Source organism: Crinia signifera, chromosome 1, assembly GCF_055691185.1.
Source record: "Crinia signifera chromosome 1, ASM5569118v1, whole genome shotgun sequence".
Classification (NCBI taxonomy): Eukaryota; Metazoa; Chordata; class Amphibia; order Anura; family Myobatrachidae; genus Crinia; species Crinia signifera.
Window position 1 is genome coordinate 422,755,096 of NC_139217.1, and position 15,547 is coordinate 422,770,642.

General features: G+C 44.6%; 1 protein-coding gene across 1 annotated transcript; it reads left to right on the forward strand.

Moving 5' to 3' along the window:
* Window positions 1-2,007: 2,007 nt before the first annotated feature.
* Window positions 2,008-10,439, forward strand: CARTPT (CART prepropeptide). The gene is made up of 3 exons (XM_083158455.1): window positions 2,008-2,230; window positions 2,530-2,613; window positions 10,121-10,439. Exons 1-3 carry the CDS (start codon window positions 2,078-2,080, stop codon window positions 10,226-10,228), a joined length of 345 nt encoding a protein of 114 aa, XP_083014581.1. The 5' UTR covers window positions 2,008-2,077; the 3' UTR covers window positions 10,229-10,439.
* The last annotated feature ends 5,108 nt before the right edge of the window (window positions 10,440-15,547 follow it).

A 15,547-nucleotide genomic window follows, 5' to 3' on the forward strand; every position in this document is an offset into this window, starting at 1 on the left:
TTGTGGAAACACAGACCCCCATATTATCCACAACCAGCACCATGCTCTTACTAGCGGGGGAGTAATGCCATAGCAGGGGGACACAATTGACGGGGGTCCTCCTGCCCAAATTCATATATTTAAATACAAATTCGTATTTTAAAATACAAATTCATATTGGCTCCTGATTGGCTGCTAAGCGGCCAATATCGCTATTTGGGGGGAGGAGCCGCAGGATGTAAACAAAGTCATCCTGAGTCTCCGGGCTGGTGTGTGGATGCCTACTTTGGAACGAAGAAGACCTGATCCACGCCAAGGATTTTGTAAGTATGGTTTGCCTCCACAGGTACCCTTACTGGAATTCTACTGGAAAAGGGGACCGATCTTCTATCAAGGTAAGTATGGATGAATGGGCTCTGTGTGAAATAAAGTTTTATTTTTTATGTGTCAGTTTGCTTTTATTTAACTATTGGTTTTGCTGTGGAACTAAAAGTCCCAGCAAGCCCATTAATGGGCTGCATGCTGGGACTTGCGGTTCTCCAAGTCCCAGTATGCGTTCCACAGCAAAACCCAATGGTTTTGTCTCTTTTTACACATTTCATCAGCTCGATGCCCAGGGGCATCGAGGACAGCCCGAGGCTTCAGCATGGGCAGGTAAGTTCTGGAGGAGGGGACCCCTACTTTGGGGGCGTCCCCACTTACCGAAGGACCCTTGCCCATGCTGACCGGTCAGGGGGTTAATGCTTTGGCCGGGGGACTAATATAAAAAGTCTCCCCCCGGCTGTGGCATTACCCTGCTGGCTGGTTGGGCCTGGTGCTGGTTCTTAAAATACGGGGGACCCCTACAGGTTTTGTCTGCCGTGTTTTGGGAACCAGGACCGGCCCTTGGGCCTGGTGCTGATTGCAAAAAATAAGGGGAACCCTACACAAATTGTTCCCTGATTTTTTATGCTCCGTGAGCCTGGGGCTGGTTATGGCTGTGCGTGAAGCCTGCAGGGATCTGAATGATCCGTGCAGGCTTCTGCCAAATTCGCCAGGAAAATGAAGTGTATTTTCCTGGCATATTTGGCCGGCAATTAGAGACCGTTTACCATTAATTTTCAATACGGTTGCTTAGTAAATTAGGAATCACCATTCTTTTGAATGGTGATTCCTAGTCGTATTCTATTGATGGCGTATACATTCCTATTTGTAAATACAAATATGAATGTGCCATCAATACGAATACAAATTGCCGTATTTTCAGGATAGTAAATCCCAAAAATATGAATTTGTAAAAAATAGGTGTATTTCTGGGTTGCATGTTCTCGCACTTTTATTGCATACCATGACTGCAAACTCGCACATTTTCTGAACTTGGGACCTATTACATCTCCCCTAGTGTGAATTATCATCCCTAGCAACTCCACTAAAATGGCATCTCTCGTTATACAATTGCAAAAGTTAAAAAACTTAAAAGAGAAAAGATTAGTTGCAAACCTAAACCAACCTTAACCCTTTGAGTGCCAAATTGCTCTGAAAGATCCTCAAAATATCCTTTAAAAATTCCAGCAGCGCTCACATCGACTGTTCTTTTTTGGGGGACCCCACGCAGTTCCCGTTTTCCAGGTCACCAGACAGGTGCACTCATAACTGACTGACACAGTTAAAAAAAAATCCACAGGTGGAGCTAAATATTTCACTTGATTCTGTGAGGAGACCGGCAAAACATGCACTGTGTGGGGTCCTGAGGACCGGCTTCAAGAACCTGTGCATTCGTTACTTTATATTTCTGCCCAAAATTCTTTAAAATATGTGCAGGCAACTCCATTAAAAGATCTGCAATTGTCAAAGAAAGAGTTGTTTGGTTTAAAAAGAGCTTGTGTTAGGAATGTGTGACTTCGTTGATGTAAATGATTAGTGACACTATGCAAGAACGAAGCACAAGTAGCACCAACCACAGCCTTCCAGCTTCAGCTGGTGAGGTCATCCAGTGCAGGTCTATGGCATGGTGATGTCACCAGAGGTTGGGCTCCCACCCATATAAATGTAGCTTCTGTTCTATCCTGGAAACAGACTGAACTTCAGCACCATCAGCAGCATTATCCCCACCAGCACCATGGACAGCTCCCCCAGGCACCTGATCGCCCTGCTGAGCTCCACCTTCCTCCTGCTGGTGCTCAGAGCCAGCTGTCAGGACACAGATTACTTGGAGACCCGATCTTTGGACTTCTATTCCCCTGTAGATAACAGCGTCAATGAGAAGGAGCTGGTATGTACAAACACAACCCTTTCATTATCCCTGCCTTCGTGTGTCACTGCCAGCAACACTGCTAGTTTTATTATACTGTAGCATTGTATTAATCATGTAGGATACTTATAATTGCAGGATATGTTGTTCAGGTTACTGTATATATATATATATATATATATATATATATATATATATATATATATATATATATATATATATATATATATATATATCTTAGATGTTGATCTAACAGATTATTAAGGGGAGCATTGGTGACCACCTGTTGCTAGTAACAAAGTTTCTGCTTTGTGTTTCAGATTGATGCTTTGCAAGAGGTCTTAGCAAAACTTAAAAGTAAAAAGCTTCCTTTATTTGAAAAGAAATATGGCCAGGTGCCCATGGTGAGTTACATCCTTCCATCTGTGATCAGCCTTAATTCTATGTACCGGGCAGCATACGCTGCAGCAGCTAATACAATGTAACTAATAAGAATAAAATAATCATGTCTTCCGTTGCTACATCAACTACTGCCACTCTCTTATCTAACTAAGGGGTAGATGTATGAAGCAGTGATAAGGGAGGAGAAGTGATATAGTGCCTGGTACTTTATCATCAGCCAATCAGCTCCTAACTGTCCCTTTTTAAACGCAGCCTGTAACTTAACAGTCAGGAGCTGATTGACTGGTGATAAAGTACCAGACACATTACCACTTCTTCTCCCTTGTCATTGCTTCACACTGTACATCTACCCCAGAATGATATACTGTGCATGTAGTGTGTATTTTATCTATTATAGATAGATAGATAGATAGATAGATAGATAGATAGATAGATAGATAGATAGATAGATAGATAGATATTCACAACACACAACACATTTCTATTTTTTTTTTTAAGTATTGCATTCATTTAACCTGATATATTTTGTACATTATAAATTCTGTAAACATATCAAATACGTGTTATGGGTGATAACGAATGTATTTAATTAAATTATAATCTTGCATTCTTTCATAATCAACATTCAGGAGCTGCTTCATAAATGGGTTATTGGACCTGGCACATCTAGTTGTGCACGAGTTACTGCCTGCACTATATTACAGGTGTTTTGCACATTGGACATTCACTATGGATTGTTACTGTTTATATCGCTAAACTGTACATAGGTTCATTCACTAATTAGCCAGTATTAATGAAATAAGACAATGTATGAAGGGACAGCTAATTCTGTGCTCTTGTACATACATTGTGAACCTGTGTATGGAAATTGCAAATCATTTAAATAAGGATGCAATAATGAATTGTACTTGTTAGTATGTATGATATATATTGGACGATGGCACAATCTGGGATGGATTGCAGCAGCCATATGCCAGTGGTAGAGAAGCATTATCATATAGCCAGTGGTGTAGCTAAGTGCCACGGCGCCCGGAGCAAGGGCATGTTTCGCGCCCCCCCCGATTTGTAGTAGGTGAGGCTCTTGCGCAGTGAAAAAGGGGGCTCAGCCTAACACACCATAATGCCCATTGCACATTTTAGCAAACTTTGTAAACCCATTACATGTAAAGCCACATGTTGTAATGCCAATTACACATAAGGCCACACATGATGCCCATTACATACTATATAACAAACCGTAATGCCCATTACACATAATGCCATGCACAATAATGCCCATTACTTATAACGCCACGCACAGTAATGCTCATCACACATAATGCCTATTCCACATAATGCCACACACCATAATGCCCATCACACATAATGCTACACACAGTAATGCTCATTCCATATAATGCCACACAACATAATGCCCATTACACATTATGCCAGGGCTTGACAAAGTTTTGTAAAATAGGGACAAGAGGGACAGTGCGCGCCAAAGGCATGCGCCCAAAATGTACACAGTAATGCCTATTACACCTCACAGAGCCATTACATAGCATACTACATGCCCTAATACCCACACATCGTAATGCCCATTACACATTGCGCCTCACACTGTGATGCCCATTACACCTCACACCATAATGCCAATTACACATTAGTACACATTTTTTCACTCACAACAATGCCCATTACACATTATGCCACACACCAAAATACCCATTACACATTAAATGACACTTATAATATGTAATGTATACATGTATACCACACACCATATTGCTCATTACACATTATGCCACACACCATAATGCCCATTACATTTATGCTATAAAAGTGTGCTTACCTACATGCTCGTTGTCAGGAGTTACATGTTCGATGCCAGGGTTAACATGCTCCTTGCCAGGGGGTTACATGCTCCTTGACACGGGAAGGGGGGGGGGGTTGCATGCTCATTGCCACAGGGACTAAATGCTCATTGCCAGTGGTAGATACATGCTTGTTGCCCACATATAATGCCATGCCCCCCTTAGTTCTACACACATAATGCCCCCCCCCCCATAATGGCACACGCATAAAGCCCCCATAGTGTTAAATGCATAGTGCCACCCATAGTGCCACACACATAATGCTGACCCTTTAGTGCCACACACAATGCTCCAATAGTGCCACATACATACTGCCCCCCATAGTGTTACACATACTGTATAATGCCCCTGTAGTGCCACATGCATAATGCCCCCTCTAGAGCCACACACATTACCCCATATTGCCACACACATAATGCCCCCATAAAGCTACACACACACACACAGTGGTGTGTATATGGTATGGATCTGCCTGGAGCCTGCGGATGGAGGGTAGAGCTAGCTGCCACTGCCATGGGCTGTGGGGACAGAGCTGCTGTCAGGTGGGGAAAGAAGGAGGCACCTGGCGGAGGGGGAATTTAGCTCCCAATGATGAGCAGAGGGGGAGCTGCCACTGCCAGGCAGATGGAAGTGCCGGGGCAGAGGGGGGACGGAGCTCCCATTGCCAAGCGGAGGGGAGAAGGACTTCCTGCTGCTAGACAGAGGAGGGACACATTTGCAGCTGCTGAGCTGCCGGGCAGAGGGGGAAAGGGGGCGGCGTGCAGCATCCGGGCAGCGGCTCAAAGAGGAAGGAAGAGGCAGCGGCGTCATTAGGAGGTGCCTGTGCACCCCCGGCACCCCCGTCTATGCTTGGCAACTGCCTGGAGGAAGAACTGCCTGAGCTTCTCTGGTTGACGAGCGACCGGCACCAGAGACACGATCCCCGCCGAAGCTGGAAGGAAAACTAGCATCTCTGGTTGCCCGGCAACCAGAGATGCAGTGCGGGCTAACAGGAACACTGGAGTTCTGTCAGCCTGCACAAAAGGCTGTGCCCCTACCCGCAGCTGAGAATTAAATTGAATATAGCACAGCGGGGAGCAGGCGAGCAGGCGAGCAGGGCAGGGGAGCCAGTGGCAAAGCTTGAGTTGCACGGCTCCGGTGCCCTGTGATATTTTGGAGCCCGTGCTCCGCCCTCCCTACTCCTCTGCATATAGCATACACTCTCATATAAACTCAATTCATTGGTTCAATTTAATTGGTTGGTGCCACTGCATTGTGCATGTAACTATATATTGCATGGCTTATGCTATAGTGCAGGGGTTCTCAAACTAGGTCCTCAGGACCCCACAATGTTCACGTTTTCCAGGCCACCCCACAGGTGCACTCATTATTCACTGACACATTTTAAAAGATCTACAGGTGAAGCTAATTATTTAACTTGTGATTCTGTGAGGAGACCTTTAAAACATGCACTGTTGGGGGATTGCCCCTGAGGACTGAGCAGATTTATTAAGGTCGGTGAAGACTAGTGATAATGTGGCTGGTACTTTATCACCGGCCAATCAGCTTCTAACTGTGAAGTTACAGGCTTGGTTTGAAAAACGACAGGTAGGAGCTGATTGGCTGGTGATAAAGACCAGACACTTTATCACTTCACCGAGCTTAATAAATCTACCCCTGAGTTTACAAACCTGTGCTATAGTGTATACAGCGATGTAGTTTATTGCTAAATTGTATTGCCATGTCATCTATCTATCTATCTACAGTATCTACTATATCTACCTACTGTATCTGTATGTATGTAAAACTTACCAACATTGACAGCATCATTAATACAATTTAACTTCTAAGCAAGTGCAAATATGTTTTGATTGTCTTATTTGCAGTACATTGAAAAGTTTATTTGCGGATTGGTTGCTGTGGGTTACTGCACACGATTTTAATGTTAGGAAATAGCCCCCTAAAGTTTGAAATAGGTCTAAATATAAGTGTGAAAATTACGATCATTTCAGGTATAGAAGTTTCAAAGTATTACCGGATTTGAACATTTAAAAATATAAATTTCACTGCAACTTAAAAAGACTAGTACCCTACAGTAATCAGTACCTGAATATGTTATACAGTAGCTGATGGCCAAGGTATTGTGATAAATATGACACAGAAGTTCCATTGTGAGCTTATTTTATACTAAAGACATGAATCAAAAAATAGCACTTACCGTATATGCAGTGGCGGATTCAAAGGGGGGGGCACTCTGACCCGGTATCCGGACTGATCGTAGAATGACTCTAGGTCGACAGTCATAAGGTCGACCACTATTGGTCAACAGTCAAAAGGTTGACAGGGTTTATAGGTCGTCAGACAATAGGTCGATAGGGTGTAAAGGTTGACCGTCAAAAGGTCGACAGGGTTTAAAGGTTGACAGGCAATAGGTCGACATGGTCAAAAGGTCGACATAGAAAAGGTAGACATGCATTTTTTTTTGAAAATTTTCAGCTGACATGTGCCGACAGGTGGTATTTCATGCCCTACCATCCACTAGGGTGTGGAGGGAGAATAAAATAGTGTAGCGAGGCACAGAGCCCTAAGCATGGCGAGCGCGGTGAGCTATGCGAGGGGACACGGTACACTTATGTGGACATAGAAACCCTAAAAAAAAAACATTAAAAACTCATTTCAAACTTTTTCTATGTCTACCTTTTTGATGTCGACCTTTTCAACCTGTCGACCTTTGGACCATGTCGACCTTTTCAATGTCGACCTTTAGACCATGTCGACCTTGTGACTGTTGTCTAGTAGTGGTCGACCATATGATTGTAGACCTAGACACTGTAGATGTTTTATACCATAACCCCAGAGCCAGATTAAGGTCTAAATGGGCCTGGAGCTGAAAATGATAAAGGGCCTATTATGCGGCCAGCACCTAATAATGTGGGGGGCGTAACCAGTGTTCTGGTTGGGTGGTCTGCACATGGGTGTGTCTCTATTTGTGTAAATACTTTCAACTAATTATATATGCCTGGAAAAGGCAGGGGGATGGCATAGGAAAAATGCAGGGAGATATATATTTGCGGGTGCACTCCAAAGGTGCACCTGCAGTACCCCGATGTCCTAACATACTTGCGGGGTGAGGCGGCACTCCAGTCATAAAAAAATACTGAAAGCCGAAACTTTGTAGACAACATTTTAGCACCTTTTATGTGGTCACCTAAATTTACCATACCATATACCCCTTGTACAAATCATGCAACACAATAGTAACCTCCTTATACTGTACTTGCCTCTTACACATTATGCCACATGGAATGAGCCAAAATTCACACCGATTGAGCCAAAATTCACACCGATTGAGCCAAAATTCACATTATGCCACACAGATTAAGGCAAAATTCACATTTTGCCACATGGATTGAGCCATAATACACACTATACCAGGCATGTCCAAACAGTGGCCCTCCAGCTGTTGTGAATCTACACGTCCCAGCATGCCTTGACATAGTTTTAGCACTCTCTAATAGCAAAACTGTGTAAATGCATGATGGGACTTGTAGCTTCACAACAGCTGGAGGGCCATAGTTTGGACATGCCTGGACTATACCAAACAGATTGAGCAATAATGCACAATATGCTTCATAAATAGGGGCAACGGTGTACATTAAAAATTTACACCATAATGCCCATTACATGTTAAGCCACACACCATAATCTCCATTCGGATTATACCAAACACCATAATGCCTATTAAAATTGATGCTACATAAGTGTTGCTCTCCTACATGTTCATTGTCAGGGGTTCCATGTTTATTGCCAGGGGTTCCATGCTCGTTGCCATGTGGAATTACATGCTCATTGCCAAGGGGGAATACATGCTCACGGTAACTGGGGGACAGCCACCGCCGGGCAGAAATGACAACCATTGACAACCAGGCAGAGAGCAGGGGGCTGCCCGGCTGTATTCAGAGCAGGGCTATTTGAAATAATACCCCTTTCACATCAGAAAATGCAGGGACTTACCCGGGAATATGATCCCAGAATCATGCAGGGACATTCCCGGACTGGCCCCTTTTACACCAGCCTAGTTTCTGCATTTTCTGGGGTGAGGGGGAGAGAAAACCACCCCCGCCCCCCTTTAAGCAACCAGCTATATCTTCGGAACCAACTGACCCATTTACATGTAGGCTTCAAATGATTTTCATCCCGTGAAACTGGTCCGTTTGGTTCCAGAGAAATCTGTCCTCAAACAACATGAACAGCCATGAAATTACATTTCAGAAATGAAAAAAAAAAATGGTTTACCCGCAATATCTCAAGAACCAATGAACCCATATGGTCCAGGTATCAGATTGAAGGCCCAGCGATTTGGGTTCGACTGTGATCAACCTCGAGCTTCTGTGATGCCGGAGGGGGAACTGGCAGCCGTTGGAACCAGGTGGAGGTCGGAATTAGTGGATCCCATGTTATCCTATGCTCCAGCTTTGCCTGGCGGTATCTCAGGTTCCCGGGGAGCTAGCGATGCGGGGCTGGGCTCGTTGGAAAGCCCTGGCCCTCAGCTACAAAATGGGCCTATTTGGAGAGTGGGCCTGGAGTTGTAGCTCTGTCAGGCCCATTGTTAATCCGGCCCTGCATAACCCTCTGACCCTAACCCCTCCCCCTGCACTGCCCTTCTCCTTGCTGCAAACAAGGAGGTGTGATCACTACCTCAAGTACCCCTGTTAGCCATTGGGGAGCCCGCTGTTATGTACAGAATGTTAATGCTAGTGGTGCTCCTAGCTTCAATTGTCTATGTGCCTACAACCGCCAGGCTCCGCTTCCTACCACGGGGCACTGTAAGAGAGCTCAGCAGGTACAGATTTACACTGTGCAATAAAAGAGCAGGTATTGTACAGTATACTGTATAAGGGAAGGAAAGGGGTGGGGGTGATATGCATATTTAGTATATAAGAGGTGTGTGGGGGATAACGTGATGGACATTATGTATATAATGGGTGTTGGATTAATGTTTTGGGTGATAGATATAATCTATCTATCTATCTATCTATCTATCTATCTATCTATCTATCTATCTATCTATCTATCTATCTATCTATCTTTAAACTCTTAGTGGTGCCCTCAGCATAGGAGCCTCTGCATCTAGCACGGGCTTCTGATAAATACAGGTGCAGTGCAGCAGAACTCACTGTGAAATAAAAGGCAGGCGCCTATCTCCTTCTTTCAGGTCAACGTTTCAGTGTTTGTTTCACATTTATGTCAAGAAGAGTGCAACTGCTCTGTACCAGACACACACACACACACACGCATATATATATATATATATATATATATATACACATATATACACACACACACATACTGTATTTATACACACAAATATACATACAGTATAGTGCACAAAAAGAAAAAGAAAAATATACGTGAGGGTGTGTAGGGGTGGCACTTTTTTGAATTATTAAATATATACTGTATGTGATAGGAAATTTCACATATCTATCTGGTGAAGCCATTTACCTTGCATGGTATATCCCCCCCCCCCCGGGATCCGCCCCTGCGTATATGGTAACTATTTTACTATCACAAGAAAATCTCTCACAAAACACAATAAATATTACTGATGTTTTGTTACGTTAGATACAGTATACTCTTACCACAGAAACTGATGTGTGTGTTCCCATTGCAGTGTGATGCAGGGGAACAGTGTGCTGTAAGGAAGGGACCCCGGATTGGGAAGCTCTGTGACTGCCCCCGAAGGACGTCTTGTAATACATTTCTCTTAAAGTGTTTATGAGTGAGCTATGAAACCACGTTCCATCTGATATCACGGACAGCCGGAAAGCAGAATGACACCTGTGTGATTTTTACATGTATTTTATTTTTATCCCTGTTTGAGTGTGCTAACTGGTAAAGCACATCTATATTTTTGTTAAATGTATTGCATTATTTTATACCTACAATCTATACTTTGTACATTATAACTCAGTAAATATGTCTTCAGCATGTACATGTTATGTGTAATAAAGATTTTTTTTATTATAAACTTGTCATTTACCAAAATCCACATGACTGTGGCATAATTGGATCAAATTATGCCCCTTTCAGACCACACTAAAAAAAAACGTATTTTGCTGATTTTTAACCATTTTAAAATGGTAATATGTGCGGTCTGAAAGGTGCAGAGTGATTTTACCGGTTCCAAAAAAAAGTTTTTTGGGAAATGGTAAAAAAGCAAAGTCCTACCCTTTTCAGACTGTTTTTTTTTGCTGTCTGAACAGGTCTAAAACGGTACCCAGGCAGCAGTGAACCCCTCATGCAGCACGATCAGGAGACAATATCAATAGGGGGGGTCCCCCGCAATTAATCTCACAGTATACCATTGGGTAGGTTCAAAGGAGTTGTGAAGCTTCAATCTTACCTCGGGAGACAATGCTGTAATATAGCTCTCCCATGTATTGAAAAATGTTGCTACTCTCTGGTCTTTTTCCAATATACAGATGGGGCCGGGCTCTTCTTTGCTGGCGAATCGCCAGAACGTCACCACTGGCTATCCGCCAGCAGCCCGGCTCGCCATCTGACTGAGACGCGCGTGCGCGTCTCAATCTCCGTCGGCGGGGAGACGGGAACCCTGTCCGTCTCCGCTTCAGGGAGATGGACAGGTTTAGGGGGGGGGTGCGGGCAGGCGGCGGGGACCCCGGGTGACCGCCGGCAAGCCGGCAGTCACTCGGGGGAAGAGCTGGAAGCGGGACGCGCGCGCGTCCCCTTCTCGCTATACAGATGGCGGCTGGCGGGGATGGCGGATGGCGTCGCCATCGCCATCCCCTGCAAAGATGAGCCATGCCCCATCTGTACATTCTATCCAATCCATATTTCTTGACCAGGGTCAGCGAACTGGGATTTAAAACCCGGGTTTTACACCAAAGAAAAACCTGTTTTTTTCCCAGCAAATTCCCAGGTTGGAAAGCTTTAACATGGTAATTTGTTTCTGGTGTGGTGTGAATTGGGCTCAAATGGATAGCAATGTGCTCCTTAGGGTGCACGGACAGGTGCTACCACGGGTGCTGTGCCAAGAGCTGCTACTTGTTAAAGGGGTAGTCAGCCCCAAGGTTACCAGAGTAAAAAAGAAAAAGAAGTGGCGCTGGTATTGATGAAATAATCGTACAAATATTTAATATAAATTAAAACAACATGACATAAATGAATATATACAACAATCAGATAAAAAGGTGAATCGATAACTGGACCGGAGGCTGAATGGAATGGGACCAATGGATGGTAAATGAATGGGGTTATTGTCTTGAGATAATTCAAGTTTGCCCAGTGGGCTGATAGTTACCACTGGAGGTGATTATGATCCGATCCCGAAAGCTGAGTAGCAGAGAGGTCCTCAAATAAATGCGACTGTGGGGCCACAGTTGGTCAGGGACCCAAATGATGTAGTGGGGCTGGAAGCTGTTTCGGCCACAGTTGTTTCACGTCGCTAGAGGCTCCAATATTGGTGATGGCATATGGTGGCAGGTGTCCTCAGGGTTGGTGAATTTTGAGACCAACTGGTCAATAATTTCAGTTTGTGGTAACCAACCTTGATTCCTGCTTAGAGATGGACCCACGTGGTAACAGCAATGATGAGCCGCAAATGCGGAGTAGTGGGTGGATTGATATCTCTCAGGGTTTAAGAGTGGGCAACCCAGAGCACTGGAAAGTCCAAGTGGTAAGGTCCAGGGGTGATCAGCTAGTCCGGTCCAGGCTATAACCTGGACCGGCTCAGACTGCACCCGGCAAAATGACCCGGCACTCAAAAATGCTAGGTAATTGCCAGGTAAGCGGTGTGATTTGGGTATACAGTAAGACATACAGTTCAGGATGAAGGGCCTGATTCATATGTATAAATCACATGAAGAAGCAACTGGGAAAAACCATGCTGTACTGCAGATGAGGCAGATGTAATGTGCCTGAAGCACACGCGCCAAGGGGACACGGTACACTTAGACGTGTCCATGTCAACAATGTCAACATTCAAGACAAACGAACATGAAAAACTTGACCTTCCCATTGACAACCTAATGCTTGTGTCGACCGTCCGACCCTGTTGACCTATTACAGGGCCTGTCGACACCCATACCGTGTAGATCAGGGCTGGGCAATTGCGGCCCTCCAGATGTTGAGGGTCTTCACATCCCAGGATGCTTTGCATTAGTTTTGCTATGTGGCCATGCTGAAACTGATGCAAGGCATGCTGGGATGTGTAGTTCCTCAACATCTGGAGGGCCGCAATTGCCCAGCCCTGGTGTAGATATATCTGGTCTCTATAGACAGCACTAGCAATAGAGCTCATTGTAAACATTTACAGATTATACTTATCATTACCAATCATTAAATAATGGTGCCCTGAATTTGTGGACCTTGTATTACACGCCAGTCAGTGGTGCAAGTAGAAAAAATTCTTAAGGGTACTTTGTGTGCACTCCGAAAAGTGGGTGTGGTCACATGGAATAAGGGGCGTATCAGCCACAGAGGGGAGAATAGGGTACACAGTGGGGAGAGTGGGTGCACAGGGAGGACCGTGAGACCACAGAGGGGAGAGTGGGTGCACAGGGAGCAGAGTGGGGACATTACTATCTGCAAACATGAGGCCATCCTTTTCTAATTCAGCATTTCCATGTATGCAATTCCAATGTGCTGTCACAGTCTGTGTCTTTGGAGTGGATACATTTATCATCTTACCAGAATGTAGATGACATATGTTTGGGGTCTCTTACCATTATTGAGCTGATGCTGGGGTCACTCAGGGCCTTATTCTAGTTCACTCTTTCTGACAAAATCCTTCTTAGATGGACAAAACCATGTGCACAGCAGGTGGGGCAGATCTTACTTGTGCAGAGAGACATAGATTTGGGTGGGGTTTTACTTCAAAGTGAGATCTATATTGCAGTGTAAAAATAAAGCAGCCAGTATTTACCCTGCACAGAAACAAAATAACTCACCCAAATCTAATTATCTCTGCACAAGTTACATATGCCCCCCTGCAGTGCACATGTTTTTTTCCATCTAAGAAGGATTTTGTCAGAAAGAGTGAACTAGAATAAGGCTCTCAGACTGTCGTGATTTCTCTCCAGGGCCTGGCCCTCTCTGGGCCCTCTTCACTGGTAGCAGCAAAGACCGACATACGACCATGACACTGCTGTACTAAAAATGCCCAGAGGGGTAGTGGGGGCGCTGTTGCTATGGTAGTTGGAAGGTGCACACTAGTTAGCAGAGGCGCAGAAGTGGAGAGAGAACATGCTGGGGCTGGGCGCAGAGGACAGACACAGCCGGGAACATCACTGCTTCCCCACCTCCTCACCAGCCGTTACCATGGTAGCAGGCCACTGGTTGGCTGAGAGAGGCGTACCAGCTGCCAATCTATTAACTGTACACCGTACTACCAGGGGTAGTGCAAGGCACTGGAGTGGCACAGGCAGGGGGTGATGCGACGCCACATCGCTCCACGTGGAGGAAGGGGCTGGCGGGTGATGCAGGAAGAGCCACTGGGGTGGGGGAGTGGAGAGTGATATGGCGGCGGCCGTCGAGTTGCTCCGCGCGCGGGGTGGGGGGGGGGGGGTTGAGTTGCGCCGTTCACCTCGATGCAGGGGGGGACCAGCACCCAAGTGCCGCCCTCCAGTGGCTGGTGCCCCAGGCAAATGCCTAAAGCTGCCTAGTGGTGGCCCAGCGTACCACCATACTTTCGCCTCTGATGTCTGTGAATACGTTGCCAGTAAGGGGTTAAAGCTGTCTGAGCTGCATCAAACAGATTTATTTAATATGACACACAAAACCTCCCAGCAATGAAATGGAAACAGCCAAGTAATTGATTCACAGACATCTCAATATCCTCCTGTGCTTTATTGCGGAAACATACTGTAGATGACGTTATCAGTACGTGATATGTTTCTAGAATGTCTCTGGAGCCGTAACAGGGCAGCGTGTAGACTGAATATACAGCACATTACAGCGGCAGAACACTGCACACAAATCAGCAGTGGAGGGATATGGAATAATAATAATATATCAGAATGATTTACCAATCCCCAGAGACGTCTCATTTATTTGTCGTACTTTGATATTTAGATACCAAAATGCAAAATGCTGTTTTACTAGTTGGAATCATACAGAACAAATTGCTAAATGTGGCCCCATAGACAGTGACTGTGCAGTGATCCCATAAGCAGGCTTGACTACAGAGAAAATAAAAGGAGAAACCAGTAGGCGCCTTATGTACACAAAATATACAATTTAATCAATAAAAAAGCATAAATAATAACTTGCATGCATGCAATAAACAATTTAAAACAAGAACATCAATGCAATAGTACTGAAAGTAACATATAGCTACCAAGTCCTGATTATGTACTCAATTGGTGCGCAAAGAATGGATAGATATTTACCGTCCTAGATTGAAGGGTGGAATTCCCAGCACTGTAGTGGGGGAAGCGGGTAAGTCCTCCCAAATGTGCCAAACAGGATAGCAGGTGAGTTTCCTTTTTTTGGGTCCTTGACCACGGAGATTGCAATTGCAAAGGCACTTGCATTTACCACAAACGGGACAAATAAGCCAGATCTCATTGTGGATTTCACGCCGAAGGAAATAATACTGAGGCTAAGCAAACTCAAAACAAATAAATCACCAGGGCCAGATGGGATTCATCCAAGGGTATTAATGGAATTAAGGGATGAACTAGCTACCCCCCTACATTATATCTATCGTCAGGTATAGTACCAAAAGATTGGAGAATAGCAGAGGTAGTGCCAATATTCAAAAAAGGAAAAAAGGAAGATCCCGCTAATTACAGACCCGTTAGTTTAACATCAATTGTGGGTAAACTATTTGAAGGATTTTTAAGGGATGGTATCCAGAAATATTTAGATCATCACAGTCTACTCAGTGCTAACCAACATGGGTTCGTGAAAAATCGTTCATGCCAAACTAATCTACTAGGGTTCTATGAAGAGGTTAGTAAAAACCTCGATAATGGAAATGCTGTAGATGTGATTTTCCTAGATTTCGCTAAAGCATTTGATACTGTCCCACACAAGAGATTGATTAATAAAATGGAGAACCTAGGATTGGGTGAAA

What these genes read in the sequence shown, in the direction of transcription:
- CARTPT (XM_083158455.1), top strand. Translation starts at nt 2,078, where the DNA reads ATGGACAGCTCCCCCAGGCACCTGATCGCCCTGCTGAGCTCCACCTTC. An exon ending in GCGTCAATGAGAAGGAGCTG is followed by an intron (nt 2,231 to 2,529) that starts GTATGTACAAAC and finishes TTTGTGTTTCAG; the next exon opens with ATTGATGCTTTGCAAGAGGT. An exon ending in AATATGGCCAGGTGCCCATG is followed by an intron (nt 2,614 to 10,120) that starts GTGAGTTACATC and finishes TTCCCATTGCAG; the next exon opens with TGTGATGCAGGGGAACAGTG.